Below are 23,098 nucleotides of genomic sequence, written 5' to 3' on the forward strand. Positions count from 1 at the left end.
ATGACGCCAAAGCCGAACAAAGTCGCCAAATATTGTTGAAATAATGGAGAAATCACAACGAGGGGAAATGCAGCATTACTGCTAATTGCAGTGGATTAAAATGAATTCCACGAAAAAAAAATTTTCACTAAGACAAATGTGGGAGATTCATATACTCATTTATAGTTGTAGTTATCGTAATATAATTTATAACTTGAAAATAATTTCAATCTTTGACTTCAATAAAGAATAAAAATTCAAGTAGGCTTCGTGTAAAATACGGGAAAAACCGGGACACTTTTGGTAAAAAGTCGGGACAGCCAAAAAAACAGAAAATACCGGGACTGTCCCGGGAAATACGGGACGTATGGTCACCCTAGGGAGGATGCATTACATTGTTTTTTTAGAAATTATTGGAGGGGCTCAGCCAACACCACACTAAATATTTCTAGTGTGGTGTTGGCTCAGCCCCCTTACAAAATTTATTTGGAGGGCGCAAATGGCCTCGGCCCCTAGGTTTCGGTATCTATGTATAGGACTGTTCAAACTTACTCTTTATTCGGTTGACCATATTTCCTCGAGAAAATACGGGAAATTAATATTCCAAATACGGGAAAATACGGGACATCGCCAATTATCGCTAAAAATGTCGCCAAAACGGAGCAAAGTTGCCAAATGTTGCTGAAATTACGGAAAATCGCAATGGCGGGGATTGAAGCATTACAGCAAATTGCACTGGATTAAAATGAATTCCATGAGATAAAACGTTCACCAAACAAATGTGGGAGATTAATATTCTTATTTGTAGTTGTAATTATCATAATATAATTTATGAGATGAAAAATAATTTCAATCTTTGACTTCAATAAAGAATAAAAATTCAAGTAGGCTGCTTCGCGTAAAAAACAAGAAAAACCGGTAAATTCTTTTGTGAATCTCTCTTTTCAACACCATTTGCTTTTTGTAACAGAAGATAAAAATCTCTCTGATCTCGAGATAGAAATCTTTTGAAAAATGTAGTTGTAATTGTTTGCAAACTCTAGTGAATTTTCAATTACAAAAATTGATGCGAAATAATTGTAAGTAATGAAAAATGACAAGCAAGTGAAGAAAACATGTTTTTTTTTATTTCAAAAAGTTTGGGAAAAGGCACTTAAGAAAATATTTACAGCTTACAACAGAGAAAACTAGAATCGAACGGTTCAATTCCAAATTTTTAAAACAACATCCTAAGCTTTTATACTAATCAACACGGGAAACAGGCTCAAATTTACAACAGTGTCTAAGGCCGGTATTATACTAAAAAGTTTGATAAAAGATCTTTTACAAAACTTTTATAGTGTAATCCAGGCCTTAGATGATATTTCAAGAGTGACAAAAGCAACCAATTTAAAGTATATTGTTTTACATTGTTAATCTTATATAAAATAATAATACACACATGAATTTTTATTTATTTATTTTTTGTTTCATAAAGAATCGAATTCCACATTATATAACATTTATTTATTTTGAAATACAGTGAAAACCTTTGTTTAAGGGACACCTCTATTCAAGGAACGAAAAGTCTGTTCTCATGCGCGTCCCTTATTGAGAAGCTTCATTGTATATATGTATACACAATCGTACTACATTGTTGTGACCACCCCCTTTTTATTGATATCAACTGCGTATAGCTAATGAAATAAACCAACTGCCACCAGCTGACTTGGTGTGAATATAATATGAGATCTAAGCCTTCTGAAATTGTATTAGTCATTAACGTCATGGTTTAAACAAGCTATTTATAAGATTGGTCAGATTGATCAGATTATCAGTCCAGGTGTATCTTTGTATTTGTATTAAAAAAGATGATTGTCGGATTTCTAGCCATGCATCACAGTACATGTCTGAAACTGGGCAGTGTGTGAAATGTTCGCATGCTGGCTGGTGTCATTTAAGTGTTTCGTAACCAGAGAAATGGCACTGCTGAGAGTAACTGCAGCAACGACAGAGGATCACTAAGTGCCGTTGATGGGAGAGATAAATGCCAGCTAAACAGGTGCGTGAGGGCAGTACAATTGAGCAATTCATTGTCCAAATGAACCAGGGAGATACCACGAAATCATACATAGAACAACCCGACTCTGTCTCCGATGGAGATATAAGCACTTTATAAGAGAGATATTAAGACTTTTTTGTCTAAAATTTCAGCGTAGCGTAACCTGTAGTGTGTGGTGCCCCAAAGCAGATGGATAGTCACTGTATCCATGATAACGAGGTGGTATCAAAAAAATGGGTTTCTTCTGGTCATCAAAGGGCTGCTTCCTCAGACGAGCTACTATGTATTCTGCAACGAGACAATCTATGCAGCAAGTGCTTAGAGGAAGTATTTGTCGTATCCGGGAACAAATATAAGACACCGTAACCATTGCTGGACGAATACAAGCTTGTGATAGCAGTATTATTGTCTAAAAAATTCTATTTTTTCATTATACAGGTGATACTGATACTTCTTAAAGCCACTTTCAACCGTTATGATTATGAATTCATCCTTGGAAATCATGTCAATCAATAAATGTTTAATGCATTTTTTTGGAGCACATGGGATTTTAAAGAACGGTAGTACAACAAAACATTTTGCCCTAAGGTGTCTGAAAATTGTAGGAAGAACATGAACAAGACTTCCAAGTGCTTCTGTGGTCCCCAATTCGTGAATCCAATCGAGATCAATTGAACCCATCTCGATAATAATCGTTCTGCCCCCCCCCTCCCCCACCTATAGATCTTCCGAAACTCAGTCTCCTACAGCTTTGAATGAATTGCAGTAGGTATGGCCTAGATAAATGTAAGAACCTTCCAGCATCTTATTATGTCATTTCTTCATCTTGCTGCACAAAACAATTTTTTTATATTAGCTGCTGATCACATCAATGTGACTCGACTGTGAGTATATATATGTTACGGGGGTTCAAGTCTGAGGTCTAGCGTCTTGGCAGTCTATTTCTCACATTGCATAGACCACCTCGCGAAATTACTGACTAGTTATCGGCCACTTCGCGAAAACGCTAGACTTCGGACATAAACCGTATATATATATAACATATACATATACACTTTCGTTTTCGATTTCTTTTCCATTAAGAATTTAGTCCAATCGAGAATTTAGTATTTAAAATATTTTATGTATATCTTTTTAAAAATTAAGTTCGGGTGTTTTCTGATTAAATTAGATCAATAAATGATCAATGAATCAATTTAGTTACAAATATTCAAGTTAATCCTTTAATTATGAGTATTTAGTAGATGCAAGCAATTAAATTAGAGAGTAACATTGCAATTTGTTGAAAGAGAATCCGTACGTTCGTGTAAAAAAGCAATAGAAATACAGTTTTTCTAATAGGTTAAAGAAAACGTACCTTCTCATCTCTACGATCAAATTAATGCAAATTAAAAGTTGAAAGTTGGTGTGTTTCAGTTACTATGACTTAAAGATTATTAGGAGGGATAAGAAACACTATCATACTTTATACATATACTTAGTGCACTTTAATATAAAGATTAAATTTACTTGGCACAGAAAATTTAAAGACGATGTATAGATGAAATAAGCATTACAGAAAACTCTATATAATTTCATTTGATGTAGACGCCAACATTCCATATTTACTTGACCATGATACACCTTCGCATATAAGACGTCTAGTTCTTTCGATATTATATTAGCTTCCGTTAATATATATATATCATCTAACAATATTTTGATTTTTCTACTCTTTTGCTCAACTTTATTTAGTTGAAGTTAGAACACAGTTATATTTGTAGGCCTAATAAGATAGTCATATGTTAGAAAATTAATGTCACATGGCTATTTCTTTCTGATATTTCGGATATACTCTATTTTGAGAGCAAAATGATTCATAATCATGTACGAGAAAGCATACACGAATCCTTCGAAATGGTCGTTGCTGATATTTAATGATCATACAGCAAATATATTGTATAGATGTGGACGGATGAATAGTATTTTGTTTTGTGAATATATATTGACATTGTTTTTTTTTTTGCAATACGTCATGAATTGTACTATTTATAATCAACAATTCATTTTACAAATTTTGAGATGAAAATATTTCTCATTTTTGAGGTTTGATATTTTTCGATTTTTGAGATATAAACCGATACCAATTAATTTAGTATATACAAGGCCTGTATATAATCTATTATTATTAAAAAATAAAAATTTGATTTATTTTGTGCATTTTAAATATTGGATATTTTATCATCGGAATATCGTAGAAGCGGATTTTACTGTTGCTAGCTTCTACCCACTCACATGCTGTATGTCTAGGAGCCAATAATCTTCTATATGAGGTCCATTGGAGAAAAGATAATGACCCGTTAAAAACAGTTCTAAAATTGTTTCGATGAGCAAAGATATCATGGCTAGAATCAACCGGTCCATGGTTCTGACCTACAGAGAAACGTTGTTTGAAAGCTAAGGATTTGTGCTCGATGTTGTCGGGAAAGTAAATTCGGAATATGTACTTGACCAAAAAAAAAAAAAAATGCGAAAGTAGTATTTACTTTATATTTATTCAAAAACTCAAAGAATGTTTTTTTACTTTATCGATATTGAATTTTGGTTCTATGTTTCGTTTTTCGAGCTGAAACGATGAGATAACTAGATCTGTCAAAATGTTTGTGCTCAGTCGGTAGAAATACTTAATTTATATATTCATTGACTTGATGGTTTGCCAATCGCTTTGACCATCAAATTGAGACCTAGATATTCTCTCCCGGGAATTCTGTTGAATTTCCCATTTTCATTTCTAGTGCTTGTGGATGCTCTGGCACTACTTGGATGATTTTTAATGACGGGCGTATCTCCAGGCCTCGCCAGTCCCGTTACAATATCATATAGTCCTTTGACGAACATCATGAGATGTCTACTTGTTCCTTCACGCATCTTTGGCCACTTAGCACCCGCTGGACTTAAAACTCCTTTAATAGCGAGACACTGGTGAGTTAGAGACGCAACCAATCGACGTAGTAGATCATCTGCGACGTTACTAGGGTTTGGCACCAGTCTTCCCAAGAAGCGAATCATATATTCGGTAGTGAACCTTGTAGCCTGCAATGCAGTTTAATTACAGTTAATGTCTAATGGTTTAAAAATAAATGAGAATAAAGTTTCTTAATAAATGAGAATAAGTAACACAAACTGAGAAAATACTGTTTTGTTTACCGAAAGCTGTAAAAATTCAAAGATGATAGAGTAATATCTAGAGTATGTCCAAGATACAGATATGGCTTCTAAATACAGTAGAGTCTCGATAATTCGAGGTTTACGGGACCGAGGCCAACTCGGATTATCCAAAAAACCGACGAAATCGGCTTTTTTTTTTGGGGGGGGGGACTTTTCGCATTAGTACTTACTGTTTAGGTGTTTACTCTCACCTATTTTGTACTTAATTCAATGGCTTAGATCAGTGATTCTCACACTTTTCCCACATGCGCCTCCATAATCTTTTTCATTGTTTATTCACTGATCCCCTGAATAGTCTAGAAAAGAATCACTTCAACTCACTGAACAGGCAGAAATCACAATACTAGAGGTCTTCAACATATGGCCCGCCGAGCTCTTTGATAACATGTATGAAGTATAGCTTAGTGACCCGTGGGCCTGGCTAAAACATCAAATGTGACCCGCAGTGCGTCAGTGGTTGAAGATTAATGCAATACTTCAACTGCTGGCGACGCCCTGACAGAGGTAGGCGACGCCTTTAGGAGCCGCGACGCACACTTTGAGAACCACTGGCTCAGTTCATAAAAATTAGATCTGCTAAGACCGATGTTCGCTTTATAAGGGAGGCTGTCAAGGGCTCTTATATCCCTGGGTCCCGATATGTGAATGTATTATTTTTTTTACATTATAAATTTACTATAAATGGGCCTGTGGAAAATTCTGCATGGGGAGGAGGGCCAACCGAAGACCCTAGGCTAGAGATCAAAGACTTCCTAAAACTGAAATTATTCATATGTTGGAAAGAATCAACCAACAGATATACGTAAAGCGTTTTGAGAAGGAATTATATGAAACATTCCAGTATCTTGGATCATTCAGAAACTCGAAATTTCGAGACTACTGTAGATGATAATAGCTAAGATTTCAATTTTAAGACTTCGATGGAGATGCTGGTACATACAGCAATTCGTTGTTTTTGGAAGTTTTACGAAATAAATAATGATAACGCTTTTAGGCCGGTATTACACTATAAAAGTTTGATAAAAGTTCGTTTAGCAAACTTTAAAAGTGCAACCAATAGGCGGATCAGTCAAGTTCGCTTGAATGTAACAGATGTGCTTATTAGTTACATTTTTCAAGTTTTGTAAAATAATTTTTATCAAACTTTTATAGTGTAATACCGGCCTTAAGCAGATAATCACCGCTATACGATGTTTGACAGAGAGTCTGCAGTAGTTTCAGAAGAAATGTCAGGAGTTCGCAAACTTTTTACGTTTGCGGAGTAATACGTTTACAATGAGTAATGCTCTTTATGCACTCACTTTGTCAAGCCTTAATAAAGCATCAACTGGTTTTTCAGCTCTGATCACGATATATGTCAAATCTTGTTTACTCAAAATGGGTTCCTATAAAGTAACGGAAAACAATTCAAGTTTTATTCTCGTTGTTTCATGAATGTTTATTACGTTTATTCCAAGAGAAAGAGAAAGACAAGAGAGACATTTTCTTTTTCTTTACTTAGAAAACGAACACAACACCAATCCAGTACCTGTAATTGTTCCATCCAACTCCATAGTAAAGCCGTCAGTAAAATAATATCATTTTCTCTTCGAAGTCGTTCCCAGGCAGATGATCTGTTATTTAGCTCTTTCTATTAAAAAATATTGTATATTAAAAAATGTTGCATATATATATTAAAAAGTGTAAAATCACGTGATCGTAAGAATATTATTGAGAACAAAAATCGAAACTTTCAGTAGTTGTTTTTTTTACCTCATTGCTTGATTAAAAAAAAATGGTTTTTATTAATATTTATAAAAAAATTTATTCAATTTTTTGAGATATTATTAGAATTACGTCATTTTCAACGAATTTGATGCACTTTAAACATTTAAATGAAAACTTTGGCTTTGGTTATTAAACATGAAGTTTGTATATTTTTTTTATACAACATGTGATACAAAGAAAGGGTCTTTTGGAACAAAGATTCTCGTTAGAAGTCATCATCCGAACATAGAAGATTCAATATACACTCATGTCCATAAATTGAGGATAATTCCAGCTCCGGCAAATAAAGGTTCAGAAACAAAACAAACGTTACTTATTCATAAAGCCCATTTATTAAACAAAAGATAAAGAACAAAAACGATGGTGTATGTAGGATACCATCCATAAAAACTACGATTTTTGCTCCCTGGAGCAATTGTAAAAAATATCTCCTTTACAAAAACTTACTATTACATGGTTGGTATGATGGTTAATACATTGTATGTCTCCCATGCGATGAAATACAGTCCGTACAACGCCTAGGCATGCTGAGTATCAAATTATCGATCTGATCTTGGGGAAGATCACTCCACTCAGCAAGCAATGCTCTCCGAAGTTCCGGTACACATGTAGGAGGTGGTTGACGGGCTGCAACTCGTCGGCCAAGCATATCCCACACATGCTCTATCGGATTCAAGTCAGGTGAGAATACTGGCCATTCCATACGGGCTATATCCTCAGATTCAAGGCATTCGTTTACGATGTTTTGCTCGGTGAGGACGGGCGTTGTCATCCATAAACACAAATTCTGCGCCCATGGCACCCCTAAACAAACGTACATGTTGTTCCAGAATGATGTCCCGATAAATTTGGGCTTTCATGGTTCCGGTTTGAACATGCAGATCTGTTCTGGAACCCAGTATAATTCCACCCCAAACGAGCAATGCTGCACCACCGTAACGGTGTCGTTCAATGATGTTGTCTTGGTGGTAACGGGTACCTGGCGTTCTCCATATGAAAGTCCGACGTGAATCAGACTGCAAGCTAAACCTGGACTCGTCGGAAAACATCACACAAGCCCACTGTGACGATGTCCACATTGCATGTTCTCTACTCCAGGACATTGAGTTGCCGTGAGCGGAACACATCTGACAGGCCTGCGAGCATATAGACCAATATCTCCCAAACGTCTGTACACGGTTTGCCTTGAAACTGTGGCTGCAGATAGCTGACGAGACAGGTCGAATGCTGTGCTCCGTCTACTTCTTTTGGCAGTTACTGCCAAATACCGGTCTTCATTCGGCGTTGTAACTCGGGGGTGACCTGTACTGTAACGTCTACTGACATTTCCGTTATCTGGGAATCGTTGCCAAAGCCTAGAGATGATACTTTGGACAATTCCAAGTTCCTCGGATACTTCCATCTGAGTACGCCCACATTCCAGGCGGCCAATAATTCTACCACGTAAAAAATCATCCACATGCGTCCACTGTGTCATAACTATTCGCTTATGGCACTGAGCGCCTTACAGAATTCTTGTGAACAATTTTACTTCTTTGCCACCATTCTTTGTATACACCCCTCTTACACTCTCGTCATTGTGACGTACTATCGGCATCATCTGGTGGCTTCCTGAAATTTGCATATCATTCTTGCAGATGTGTGTGATAATTCTACAGGTGAAATTTTTACTATAGATTTCGATTTCCGTGTGATTCTGAATTATCCTTAATTTATGGACATGAGTGTAATATACGTTTTGCCTAACGTAATAAGAAAGTACACAATGATTAATATTTTATTTATTTTTGGCCGTATTGAAGCATATGAACCATTGCTTAATTTTACGGCTATTAGATGCTACCCCAAATTAATCACGTTTATCAATATGAGCAGATAAAAAAAGTAGGTCAACTTTTCTTAATATATTACTCAGAAAAATCACCAACAAAAAAGACAAATACGAGGAAATTCATTGTATTTTCCTTGTATTTAATTTTTCGTAGGCGATTTTTCTGAGCTCTTGAATTTACCACTTTGCTAAGATGTCGCTGTCATAGCCTGGGGTGACAGATGTTCGGCACTGATTTCTTCTCTGCCGGAGCAAATGACTCTGTGAGCCCAGGGTCTCGCCTGAGCAAACGGGCACGTGCCCAAGGCCCACAAATTTTCAGGGCACCAAAATTGGATGGTTTTTGTGTTATAGGCACAGCCCACATGCCTCCTCTCCTGCATATGCCTCTAGAGGCCCTCAACACGCATAAGGGGCTCCAAAAATTCTTATTTGCCCAGGGTCCAAATTTATGAGGAACAGGTCATGTGTGAGTCCTTAAAAAAGATTGGACATTTATAGGGAACAACAGTTCTACAATCACAATATCTTTAAGAGCGGTATCGTGAATTATATTTAGATTCGAGTTGAGCAAATTACAGAAAGTGTGCGAGAAGTAAAAATACTGTGTGTTCATGAGCTTCATGTTTCGGTTCCCAGTATTTTGGTTTCATTTTTTGCCCATTTCATCATTTCATTTCATATTCAGCTCTATAACAAGCATTATACAGAAACAAACATCACGTTAGGTTCCCCCACACGTACACGCACATTCCGACATGTACCAATTCGTTACGGGTTTAGTAGTAGTATTTTGATTTCGTTGAAACCATCCACTCTCACAAATCGTAGTTTACTCTTCAAGTTTTTGCGAAGATAAATATCATAAAGGTGAATTATAAGCTACCTTGAGAGATACATGACAAGTCTTGAAATGACCCCATATTACACGTATTTTTTCTCCTTCAATATATAAAATTCAATAGATATACAGTACAAACAAGCATTACTCACTACTACATTACGATAATGTAAAGTACAGGGTGATCCAAAAGTCATTTGACATTTGAAAGTTAACTCATGGAATAATGCATGTCGTTTCAAGCATGCATGCCAATTTTTGCACCTCTACGTGCATTATTCCATGATTTATTGAACTTTCAAATGTCAAATGACTTTTGGATCACCCTGTGCATTAATACAAGTTTATGATATACTCTATATATGACATATATATATATATGTCACTGCCAAAGCCCGAAATTGGCCGATTCGCGAAGTGGCCGGTGATCCCTGGCCAAAGTCCGATAACAAAAGATTCAGGATCATCGTCAAGCTGGCGTATTTTTTCGTGATAATTATGTCCATATTAGTTATGGCAACCCATCTAACCCCACTCGATGCGGTAATCATTTTTTTTTCTCCAACATTTGGCAAAAAAAAATTATTTTTATAGTTTTTTTCTCAAATTTCCCTTATTTCCTCTCTCGTCAAATGGAGCTAAGACAATACAGCTGCTATGAATAGACATGTATCACACGTTGGCGATTAAAAAAATGGATTGGGCTCCTAAGGACCGTCTTACCTCAGCACATCTAGCTTTGACCAGGGATCTCCGGCCACTTCACAAAATGGCCGGCCAAAGTCTGAATCGTTTCTGCAATTCGGACTTTGGCCAAAACTCTTGGTCAATTTGTGAAGTGGCCGGCCCCGTCATGAATTGTCCACACTTCGGGCTTTGGCAGTGACGTAAATATATAATATGTAGTATTATTATTACCTGATACTGCTTCAAATTGCTTTGAAATTCTGGACCTTCAAGTAAATGGTCAGCTAGCAAGGCTTTAACAATATCGGTAGGAGATATTCTATCATCCATAAGTAAGGTTTCACCACCATTTGTACTAGATCCTCCTAATGAACTCAATTCCAACTGATTGTTAAGTTCCTGGTAACAAGTGTTGCTGGCAAGGAACATTCTGGATGGTTCCATAAGCATCGAATCAATACTTTCATCACTAGTTTCAAAGTCGTCTTCATTATAATCATTGAAATCATCTAAATATTCATCTTCGTCGTCATAGATTTGCCTTTCAGCAGATAAACTTCCAGTGCTTCTGCCGTCCGGTGGAAGACGATTTTGAAGGTCCGGTGTCTCAGCGTAGTCACCAGAACTTTGATCACACCTCGAATCACATGTGTCTAAATAATAAGCTGCTCCTCTGCTCGGTGGACCGGGTCTTTTGCATGTTTCGAAAGATTTCAAGTCCTGGCTTCCATCTGGTGACGTCGTAGTCGTTTCAGCGGAGGGACAGTCCAGGTCCATAAGTGTCAGACTTGACGTTGGGCGCCAATAGCTATCATCGCTAGATGTGGCTGATATAAAAAAGTTGCAAAAACTAACGGGGTTGTCTATCCGATAACAGATGGGCTGAATAGTTGGAGACTGTACATGGCAATTGGCTAAGTGTAGTAAGCGCTCACAAATGATGTAAATAATCTGCAAAGGGTAAAACAAAAATAGTTGTGAAAAACATCTTAGTTGTATTTCATCATAAAAATGCTAAAATATAACTGACAGGTTACTATTTTTATATTGTTTTTCCTAAATCTTGATAGGGTAAATGAAATAAAAAAAAAACATGATATCGCACACGAGTGAATGACAGCAAACAACAATTTTACGCTATCTTCCACTTTTTATCGTTGTCTTTGAAGTTTTATATATCAGCTAAACAAACTCTTCATCATAACCTCAACTATACGATGTTTAACAGATTTGAATTAAGATGTCCGCAGCAGTTTCAGAAGAAACGTCTAATGTTCAAACCTCTGGACATCGTGTAATTAGTCTAAAGAAACATCGTACAATCGTAATGACGCAGGCTGTGAGAGCTTACAATTGATTGCGTGACTATGGAATTATACCAGAATCAAAATTAACTTTTCGCACAAAAACATGGCCGCAACCAAATGTTTTTAAACCTTAATGAAATGGCATGTCATTCTCATTATGTTGAAAACTTGTTGCATAATTACACCCATGTATTTCCAAATTGTAAATATGATGTTCGCTGTGAGAGAAACCCCAGCGAGTGTTTTCCACATCTGGACTTCCGATCTCACTCAGACCTCACAGAGTTTCTAGTGTCGATGAATAAGAGAGGCAGGGCCGGATTATAAGACGCTTGAAGGCCTTTTGAAGTAATTTTTGAAGTTTTTTCTGCTTTAAGTAATTTTAGTCAATGTTACTATCATTATTTTTGAATTTGCAAAAATGTACGTTATGGAATTTTTCCTTTCATATTTTCCAAAAAAAAAACACATCTTTAATTTTTAGTTCTAATCTTTTAAAAACATTCGAAGGTATTTTCTCCTATTGACCGCTTTTTCCCGAACCAGCTTCAGGAGAAACCACTGAACCTTAGATGGCCACAATATTATCCACAACCACTGTACCTTATTTTTGGTTAATCACCATCATCGGGTATTTTTTCTTCATGGGCGGAGATACGATACGGGGGGGGGGGGCATGGGGGCATTGCCCTTTCCCAAGCGTCAAAGTAGGAGTCGACTGGTTTAATGTATATGTGTATATATGAATTGACATCATCATCATCGTGCCCCCCCCCAGCAATAATGACCGTGCCCCAGCCCCAGACTTTCAAGTCTATCTCCGCCTATGCTTTTCTCTCTGCTACATTTTCCGAGTTCGCTTGCAATCTAGATCTGGTAGCATTTCTTTTGTTTCTACGGTGGGTCAAACTACACAGTTGATACACTTTATGATCTGTATACAAGTACACCACCACTACTACTACTAAACCAGACACGCACCTCGTCCATATTCCTCTGCGGAACCTCTAACGAATTGGTACATGTTGGAATGTGCGTGTACGTGTAGTGAAACCTGTCGTGAAGTTTGTTTCTGTGTAATGCTTGTGCTATGTGTAGTGCTGCCATCTGCCACCAGTTTTTCTAACTATGAGTGAAGTGTAATGATTGAATGATTTATCGTTGTAGGCTTCATGCTCACTGTGGCGAGACTTTTTAATGGGGAGATCGCCTCGAAGTTGGGAACCACAGGAAACCAACTTCAGCCGACCACCACTGTGGTGAGGTTCGAACCCGGATCCTCGCGATGCGAGTCCGTCACTATGACCACTCGACCACCACAGCGGCCATATACGAGTATACCCGCAGATCTGCATGTTTTAAGTTCATGTCCATATTCTGTATAACTTGGCTTACTCGGTGCCTTCTCGACGCATGGGACCAGCTTGCCACGCCTCGGGAAGTTCCGAGAGGGCCTCGTGACAATTGCATCTGGTTACAATTTTCGAGAGTAAGTATGCAAATTTGAAGGCAGGTATTTTTTAGCTAGATGGACTGAAAATAGCTTTGCCCATCAAAAGCGTACACAGGATCGACCTATGGAGGGGCACAAGGAATATTTCCAGAGAAATTTTGAGTTACTAACCTTCAAAAAAGCATTTTAAATTAACGGATATTCATTTGGTAACATACAGAAGTATTCTCTTTCGATATTTTAATTATTTTTACAAAAATATTTTAAATTTTTTAATCATCATTTGGAGGGTATGGAGCCCCTACCTGCGTAAGCCTCTGGAGCCTATGATACTGTTAAGAATGTCCTGGCCATAGTTTATGGAAATTTTGTCACATCTCATTCCAAAAACTCAGTATTAACGTGAACTCTAGTTTGCGATAGTATTATTAGTTTCTCTAGATTTGAGATTTCAATATTGTTGCTGTGAATATAGCATATGTGTCTCATCTTTCGTCAAAGAAGAATTTTAAGATGCTTTCATTTCAAATATGATCTTTAAGGATTTTCTACCGAATGGTTGATACTGTGAAAAATATTGCACGTTAATAAAAATATATAGTTTGATAATTATTTGTGGTGCCCCTTTTCTCCTGATTCCCTAAGCACGTGCTTATTTTGCTTAATGGCTAATCAGGCCCTGGCAAGAGATGAATTCACAAATTGAGGAATTACTTAAATACACACAATATTATAAGAGAGAGCAGAGTACTCAAAGGAGACAAAAGAAAAGGTAAAATTCGTAGTATTATTACACACGTCATCAGCATAATATGAAATTATTGTTTTCCTTCAACTAATTGAAAATGAGGATATCTGCAAGTTCCCTTTTTTTTGTTCTAGTTTATCAGTTTATCAAGAGGTTTACCTTGGGGACATTTTTGAGTTGTCTGGCTTCGAAACCATGCAATACACGTTTCTGCCTTATTATATGCTGGTTTATAGATAATGGCGTTCCTTTCGAAATTCTGAAATCAAAAGTAACATATTTTAAAAACATATATGAAATTAAGAAGAAATTTAATAGACGTAACCAAATAAGCTTATATCTGGAATTCAGAAAAATAAAAGAAACAATTCAATTTACGCATTTGTGAAGACTACGAAGAGAGGAAGAATGAATTGAGCAAACTGTTGTACACAAGTTATCTGGCATCTGGTCTGAATTGCACTTGGCCTAAAGGGGATAGATAAAAATGTTGTTAGATTTTAACTGTCACGCTAGCATTAGCGATATTATCTTGCCATTTATGCTAAATGTGGTCCATCTCAATTTTCCATTCGTGCGTTATAAGAAATTTTTTATTCTACCTTTTGATTCTTATGTAACGAATGGCGTCGTTTGGTTTACATCGCAGTGAGTACACCAAGTAACAAGCAATAAGAACTCCAGTTCTTCCTAGGCCTGCATGACAATGAACAGCGACCTGCAAAAGACAGAAATAACTAGGAATGCGAATGTTAATGGATTAAAATAAAAAGATACTATCACTATATATGCACTTTACAACAGTAGTAGCTCGTTTTAAACTCAAATCGTATCGAAAACTTTGAGAAAAAAAAAGAAAGGGGATTAAAGAAAACCCCTCCTCAAACTGTCTCAGCGATTCTTGGAATACGGGTGGAAGAAATTGTGGGAAATATTGAGCTTGTAATTCGAAGTGAATATGAAACGATTGCTTTCGAATGTTTTTTTTTTTCAATACAATATGCTAATCAAGTCTTATCTTGCGGATTAATGAGTTATATACAGTACATTATTAGTACATTATATTGGTACAGAGGTCGAGAGAGAGTATAGATTCTATTATCCTTACTTTTCCTTCACTCAAAGCGAAAGACATTACTTTCACCATGTCTAGCATCATCGTTTCCGACACGGTTCCGTAATCTTTCCTAGAAATAATTTAACATATACTGCACATTTCAGGTTTTCTGTTAATAATTAAGAAAATACACATTGTAGAACTACATTGCTAAAAAGGTAATTACATTATAGAATGCGCATTATTTAATTAAAATGTTTCTTTAAAATGAAAACTTGATCACACAGAAAATCATATCGCATGCATCTCTTACCAAGACTGATATCCTCAAAATACTATATGTCATAAAATTAATTTTGGGGTCTGTCTTAGCTTTCCAGATGGCAATCCAGGATGACATCTACGATCTACGTATATACTATATACGTAGTTTTACATATACAACATACAACAATTCGGAATTGATAATGATATTGATAACGTGATCACCACGTATTCCCAAGATATCTTTACGATCTGTCCAGGGAATTTGTTAGTGTGTTAGTAGACATCCATGGTCGAACCGGAATTCGAACCCAGACCTGCACAGTCAGAAGATAGCTGTTCAAGAATTGTTAAAAGTTTTCAGATACGTGATTTCAATATTTAATAATACTGCGAGAGAATGAGATTTTCAGACGGGAAAAAAATCAGTCCATCTGTTCACAGTCATCTTTTAAAATATTTAACGAATGAAGGTTAGTCTCTCGGGCTAAAGGGCTATTATGAGCTGGTCCGCTCCGTTCATAATTATTTGTAATTATCTGAATATAAAAGTTAGTTAGTTTAACATGTTAATTTACTTAAACGGTTAATTGTTTAAGAATTATTATGTATTAAAGATTATTCAAAAGGTGATTAGGTAACAGGTATTAATTAAGGCTTGGTATTAGGTATATTTGTAAAGGACACGTGCAGGAGGGCCACGAGTGATAAAAGATCATGTGTGAAAAGAAGGTGCTTTAGGCTAACTGCTGATGAAGCACAATTCATCTGGCAAGGTACGAAGCTGTGAGATGAGAATGTAAGAGGGAAAATAAGAGAGAATAGTCAGGGACGCCGGAACATATATGCTCATGTTGCTAAAGTAACACCATCATTTGAATAGTATTGCTCAGCAAAACCAATCATCATTCAAATATAGCTCATTCTCCCCCCCCCCCCTTCAGTTCGGACAATGGAAGATTTACCAAAAATGGGACATTTTTGTTGAATGTGTGACGTATGGTCTTCATACATATCCAAGTGAACATTATGTTTACTACTCGAGCAATACCAAACATTTTTGACTTCCGGCGTCCCTGAGAATAGTGGATGCCAAATATTCAATTCAATACCTCCACTGAAAAGAAGATGCAATTTGAACACAACATGGAAAGAAAGAGAGGGTATTGAAGAGAGAGAATATATTAGAAAGAGATCGAGAATCGTCATGTATAGGTTACCCCTAAGCAAACTGCCGGTGCGACTTTCACACGGGTGTGTAATCGTCACCTGGCAATGCATGGGGGCAGGCCCAGGGCTTGGTGACAGGAGAAAGGTGTTTTGCTAGAATACGTGAATAGGAGCTGTCACGGAATGTGAGATTCGATTCTTGAGGCGTAGGTGTGGAAAAGTTACGCAGAGCGAGAATAATGAAATTTTATATAATTAATGAATAGTAAGGACGGGCTCGCTTAGAAATGAATATAAGAGAAAAAATCTAAATACAAAGGCGCATTGCCCCATTAGAGCACCTGTGATCTGCAGGTAGCATGTGGGTGGCCTTATGTATTATTACGAAGGTACCAGGTGCTCGGCAGCATTCAAATTATTTGTGAAGGGTCGAAATTTATTAGGACGCATGAATAGGACAGATCTTCCATCGGGAATGGTCAATTAGAAGTCCAATGGTATTGTTCAGTCTGCAGGCATCAAATTAAAATTTAGCTCGAGAAGAGAAGTAAAAGTACGGAGCGAATTCTGAGTTCTAGGGAGGAGCCGAAAAGGGGGTAAAACCTGGATGTCGATGGAAAGTGGGGCATTAGAGATGAGAAGTTCTTAGGAGTTGTCTTGGAATTGTGGAGTGTCGAGTTGAGGCTCTAGTAGAGAGTCGCGAGATATAAAAGTGCCGTAGTGCCGTGTATGGACATTCGTGTGCCCGGAAGTAGGACTTTAGAGGTCTTGTAGTACATGAGAGGATGCAACAAGCAGACTTAGGATGACAACTTCATCTCCGACGAGGACCGGGGTGAGTACACCTATCCATTTTTTCCTGTGACCTGAATGTCCAGTTACGCAATGGTTTAGTCGGTTAAGTGTAGGCTTGACTCTCAGATGCACAGGTGAATAACTTAAATCCCCTTTGAGGGCATTGTAATGTATTCCAACAGATGTAGGAGACATCTTACACAATGTTAATGACTGTAATTGCCCTTTCTTAATAAATATCGAGGTTAATATTTGTTAACAGCGCCTCCGTGCTTCTAACTACTGGGTTCCGTGAGTTAATTTATTTTCCCAAAAACACAATCACTCCTATCAATCATGGTAAATAATACCTGGTTAATTATATATGTAAATTAAGTAGAAGTCACCCGAAGAAGAACGGGTTGACACTATCGTCGGTGTGAGTATATCCTTAACATTTTCTCCCAACACCCTAAAGGTTCATCATACAGAGGTTTTTGCCGGTCTGAAAAGGAGGCAGGTCCTCAAATATCTCATGATTACGCTAACCTCAAGGTTTTGGAGTAATTTTGAGGATAAACTCAAACCAACGATGGCTTTTTGACGTGAACACGTCTTTTAAATCATCTGACAATACTTGGAGCATTCGCAAAAAGTTGCGTGGCAAAAAATTCTTCATACGCTCATATCTCATGAAGTACCCAACGCAAATCAAAAGCAATGGTGTCGTGAGGTGGTTATTGCAAAGACAAATACAGTGATATTACTCCGACTTTAATATATTTTTCCGAGGCTCGCTGGCCAGATTCGTAACAAATTGTTTTTCGCTATATCTCGAGCAGTTCATAACGAAAATAGATGAAATTGGTATCGTATTAGTTAGCTATTCCAAAGACAAAGCCGATGATCCTACCACGCGATTCAAGGCACAAAAGACTTAGTCACGTCAAAACTGGCGGCCGTGTGTAGGATACAGCCCCTACCCCAATTTTTTTGTCCAAGAAACTTTCAGTTGAAGAGATGGCCATAAAAACTCGAAAAAGTATTTAATGAGTGATTGACAAGGAGTAATTGATATTAAAAGAATTTCTAATGCATAAACTAGAAATATAATTGAAATATATTTTGATAAATACCCAAAATTACATTTCACATATTTGAGTAATGTCTCGAAGCTCTGTATAAAATGCATAATTGACATTTAAGGTCTTGACTGACAACCGAGTAGTTGATATACAAAACCTTTAGTTCAAATGATTTGTATTTGAGTCTTGGCGACTAGCATGAAAGCATAGACATTTGGAATTGACATTAAAATCCACGTCCAACTTTTATTACAGCCTTACCGCCCTTATTACGAGCATAAAATGATATCAGTGCTACAAAAATTATCAAATTAAAAAATTAATGCTGAATGATAGTGACTAGATCACGTGTGAATATATTTTGAGTATAATAGAGAACGATAGTCAAAATGTTTCTAAACACTTACCATCTGAAGTTGTAGAAGAAAACTGAAAAAATAAAAATATGTTTACTGTACATATCATAAAAACTATGGGTAACTTTGTGATAACTCAGTACTGAGAATTTATTTTCTAATTTCTGGAATAAAATATTAACACTTACTGTCATTATCCATGAAAAGTTGTGGGTTATAAGAAAAGCCCGAAGGATCCATACTGTTCCCGCAGTATGCATGTTCCCCTGGCTGTTGGAGATTTATGATAGATTTGATCCCTTGGCTAAATTTGAGAGATACAGAAAAATATATAACATACCATAATTATAAGCAATAAAAAACAAAATGAAATTGAAATAAAAAGTAGTTTTAATTAATGTTTTATTTTCAAAATATTTATTGCTTACAGTCAGACATGCAAAAGCCTAATAACAGAAATGATAAAAATTGAACGGAAAATAAGAACGTTTTCGTTTCCCTTTACACCCAATGCTCCTCTTCCATAGTGAGAAATTATAAAATACGTAAGAAGTATGATAACATCAAAATTACAAACTTACTCATGAAATTGTTGGATGACATTATGTTTTTCTATAACTTCTGAATTAGGCCTGGCCATTGCAAGAATATCATTTGTGATCCTTATACATGGAATGAATAAAAATGAAGAAATGTATTTTTAAATGTCAAATAAAATTTTTATATCAGTTAGATTATATATAACAAATCCAAAAAAAAAAACAAAAAAAAAAAAAAACACGCTCTCTCTCTATATATATATATAATGAAAAGAATCTTTTTAAAATTTTTAATTTTTTTAAAGTTGTAATAATGCAGTTTGATCGACGCATTCATCAGTATCCTATTATAAAAATCAATATGATGGTAACTATCTTGGATTTCTCGAGAAAATGAAATGTCAATTTCCGAAATCATGTCTAATTCAAAATATTTCTAAAATAGTCTCAATAGAATTTTTTCTTTAAAAATTTTGTTAAGTTATACATAATTTTTTTTTCTAGTCACACACACAATGATGTGTGTGTGATGTTCTCATAAATGTATTATGAGGTGACATTGACTGGAATGTATCCAATGAAATAATCATTACTGCTTTTTAAACGAAAAAAATCATTCACTTACCAATGGGAATAAATTCCATTAATCGCCATATCCTCTTTATGCCAGGATGTACTGTCATATTTGCACTTTTTTCCACCGCAGAATACTGAACACTGGAATTCTCCTGGTGCTGACTGCCTGATTTTCTCAGACAGTTTATTATACCTAGAACGGGAGGCGTTCATTGAGCTGCGATCACATACAGAAGTATTATTTTCCAAACAAGGTAAAAAAGCAGATATATTTCCAGCAGCAGTTTTTGTTGAGTTTCTAGATTCTCTTTTTGTGGCAATATCATATAAAAATCATGTATTTTGTTTCCCGAGAGAGTTAACCATTTTTTTTACTGGAAAGTCGGTTTTCTGATATTTTAACCGTTATGATGACTCCAAATATTTCGTTTCAGCAGAAACTTTCAGTTAATATTGTATGTACTCAAATCGTTGAAATTGCATCACCTGTATCAAATATCACTCACTAATGAAGAATGAAGTGAAAAATTGCTGAAGTTATCTTTCGAATTTAAATCCTCGGTAAATAAAAAGAGAAATTTACATTGTATACTAATAGAATAATCTTACACAAATCTACTTCCTTCACGAAAATGATACATAATCGATATGAAAATGATACATAATAAATGAGTTTATGCTACCATCTTTATTTTGTTCACATTTTGAATCTGTCTTTGAGAAAATAGGCTGCAAAAAAAATACTTTTTTTCCTGAGTCATGAATGTTCGTAAGCCTGAAAGAGACGAAAAAGCACCATAGATTTGACGATTCAGATCTTTCAGAGGGTAAATCCGAAGATCCACACAAAACGTTGACGCCATAGTAAGTTCAATAATTCACAGTTAAATTATGCTCCATCTCGAAACCATTGTCTTAACTTTTACGATAAGCTTGTCGTTTGAAATTTGTTTCGACTAAATTAGTTTTTATCCATCTTCTTTTTCAATATCCATAACAGACTGAGAAATAAATTTTCATTATTACTACATCATGTCAACGATAAGAAAGCTCTTAGCAGAAGGTGCGTGTTGGCTACACTGTACTTGCAATGGATAGGTTTGAGTGTTCCTCCCGTTGTACTAGGCGTTAAAACGTAGTAGTAGAACTATCGATAAAGCCAAAAATGGGCGACGGAAAATTGATTTGGACTCACATATTCGAACATTCGTGTAGACATTAACTCAGACATTTGCAGTCATTAGGGCAAAAGCATAAATCTCTTTATTCTCCAGAGACCATCTCTCTCTCTCTCTCCGAGTCGTCTCATTATTTTTTCTATCTTTCAATATCCCGTGATATGGTTTCATGTGTGTAGAATACATGTTATCTGCCAGTTTGATATTATTACCTATACAACATTCACATAATTCTTTTTTTCCGGTAATATACCATACAAATGCATTTTATACGGCATACCAATGTTTGATATGCTTTAGCAAACAAAGATTCTGAAAAAAATGTTTCATAGTTTGTAGGTGACTAAAGGAGACCGTACAATCTTAAGCAAATAATTTTTTCCGATTACCATTGTACTGTAGGTGGAGAGGAAGGAATCGTAAACCAATACGATACGCGGCAATTTTATTATCTCACTATAATTTCTTATAACATCAATACCAATTTTTTCAAAAAAAAGATTTTTTTAATTATAAGTCTTGAAAGAAGCACTTACACCAACAATGGTAAAAAAAATATTAAGGGAGGTGAAAAAATTTTCATGGTTAAAAAAATTAAAGCTCAGAATTTTTCAATTTTTTTTTTTTTTTTTTTTTTTGCAGATGATGAATCTGATGAAAAAAAACATCCAAAAATTCATACACGCAATATATACGTACTTTTTTAAACAAATAATTTTTTTTCGATTATCATTGTACTGTAGTTGGAGAAAAACGTTTTGCTAGTCGCGTCCGTTTTTCTTAGGTACAATCATGTTTTTTCCTATTTATATACAGTGAAACCTCAATATAACGATACTCTACGTACCAACAAAACATATCGTTGTAGAAGGGTTAGGGGCCGTTCAAGTATTACGTCATCATTGATGGGGGGGGGGGGAGGGCGTTTCCGATTTGCTGACTTTTGATGACAAGGGGTTTGGATAATGCTTACGTCAGCAACCACCCTTTATGAAAATATGAGTTAGGATTCAGAGGGGCAGAGCTGATGACGAAATTTTGCTGACAAGGGGGGGGGGTCAAAAATGGCAAAAAATTTGCGTACGTAATACTTGAACGGCCCCTGGAACAACTGGAACAATTGGCATTATTAGTTAACCCAATAGAATGCATTTATAAGTATTTATTCGCAACAAAAAATTATAATTGATTAGTTTATTAATAAAATTTAGTTGGTGCTTTGAGACTGTAACAAACTTTCACATAAGTGAAAATTTGGAATCCATATCAAAATGAAGATCAATATGAAGTTTTCTTCTCTTCTACTAAGGAGGGGAGAATGGTGGAGGAGAGGCAGAATATAGGAATGGATGAGGATACTAACTTTGAAACTAGTAATGGAGTAAAATGTATTAAAAAAGAGTGTAAGGCTGCGGTTACATTGGAGCGAAATGATACGATACAAAAATTGCGACTAGGAAGAAATGGGAGCATGAGAAAGCTTGACTGTGCAGAGTAGAACGAGATTTTTGCAAATGGAAAAAGTTTTATTGGAGCTCGGCTTCCTAATGTTTAAGTTGGCTGCATATCATTGGTTCACGTGGGGCTCGGTGTCTTGTGAAATTTAAGCGAACGTTCTCCAATTTCCAAATTCTTTTTTTTTTCATTGGTTCACGTGGGTTTCGGTTTCTTGTGACATTTATGCGACCTGAACCGTTTAGAGCAACCTGAACCTGACCCGTCTACCCGAGCGGGTGGTTATGAAAGGTTGGGGTTGGGGTCTTGTCGCTGGAAGTGTGTTGATGCTTTGAAGTTGTTGTTGCCTGTTGATCGTTGAAAGATTTGTGGACAGTGAAAAACAGGAAGACCTTTTTCGATATTGAAAGCACCTGGTAAGGAATTTCCAGGTCTTTCTTCACTCTGTCTATGCAAAGGAAAACGTGCGAGCAAGACAGTAACTTTCTCTAGAAAAGGTGCAACGCAAGTTGCAGAGATCATGTGTTCCAAAAATCGAACAATTGCCCCAGCACACATTTGGCAGCGTTAAGGTGAATTCCAAATTCTGAGAAGCGTTTAAACACTTGACGTAAATGTGTTCTTTAGCATTTGTAGATGCCACGAGAACATCGTCGAAATACGGTACACAAAAGGTAAAACCCTGCAGCACCATATGCATGAATCTCTGGAATGTTGCAGCTACATTCGACAATCCGAAGAGCATGAAGAGAAATTCGAACACAGCCTGAATGGTGTTGTTAT

The 23,098-nt window shown here is 36.2% G+C and overlaps 1 protein-coding gene across 1 annotated transcript in view; it reads right to left on the minus strand.

Annotated features, from left to right (window-relative positions):
• Nucleotides 1-4,172: 4,172 nt before the first annotated feature.
• Nucleotides 4,173-23,098, minus strand: part of LOC149065827 (protein tyrosine phosphatase domain-containing protein 1-like) — a 50,100-nt gene continuing 31,174 nt past the window's right edge. The window contains exons 3-14 of the mRNA XM_089253626.1: nucleotides 19,732-19,875; nucleotides 19,149-19,229; nucleotides 18,756-18,871; nucleotides 18,619-18,640; nucleotides 14,970-15,048; nucleotides 14,464-14,579; nucleotides 14,240-14,329; nucleotides 14,021-14,120; nucleotides 10,585-11,304; nucleotides 6,756-6,857; nucleotides 6,529-6,612; nucleotides 4,173-5,092 (exon numbers count right to left, since the gene is read on the minus strand). Coding sequence (XP_089109752.1) covers nucleotides 4,697-5,092; nucleotides 6,529-6,612; nucleotides 6,756-6,857; nucleotides 10,585-11,304; nucleotides 14,021-14,120; nucleotides 14,240-14,329; nucleotides 14,464-14,579; nucleotides 14,970-15,048; nucleotides 18,619-18,640; nucleotides 18,756-18,871; nucleotides 19,149-19,229; nucleotides 19,732-19,875 — 2,050 coding nt within the window. The 3' untranslated portion in view covers nucleotides 4,173-4,696. The remainder of the gene's footprint in view (nucleotides 5,093-6,528; nucleotides 6,613-6,755; nucleotides 6,858-10,584; nucleotides 11,305-14,020; nucleotides 14,121-14,239; nucleotides 14,330-14,463; nucleotides 14,580-14,969; nucleotides 15,049-18,618; nucleotides 18,641-18,755; nucleotides 18,872-19,148; nucleotides 19,230-19,731; nucleotides 19,876-23,098) is intronic.

The sequence above is a fragment of the Pholcus phalangioides genome, unplaced genomic scaffold (assembly GCF_987345545.1).
Source record: "Pholcus phalangioides strain wild (caught in Gottingen) unplaced genomic scaffold, Ppha-v1.0 ptg000039l_1, whole genome shotgun sequence".
Classification (NCBI taxonomy): Eukaryota; Metazoa; Arthropoda; class Arachnida; order Araneae; family Pholcidae; genus Pholcus; species Pholcus phalangioides.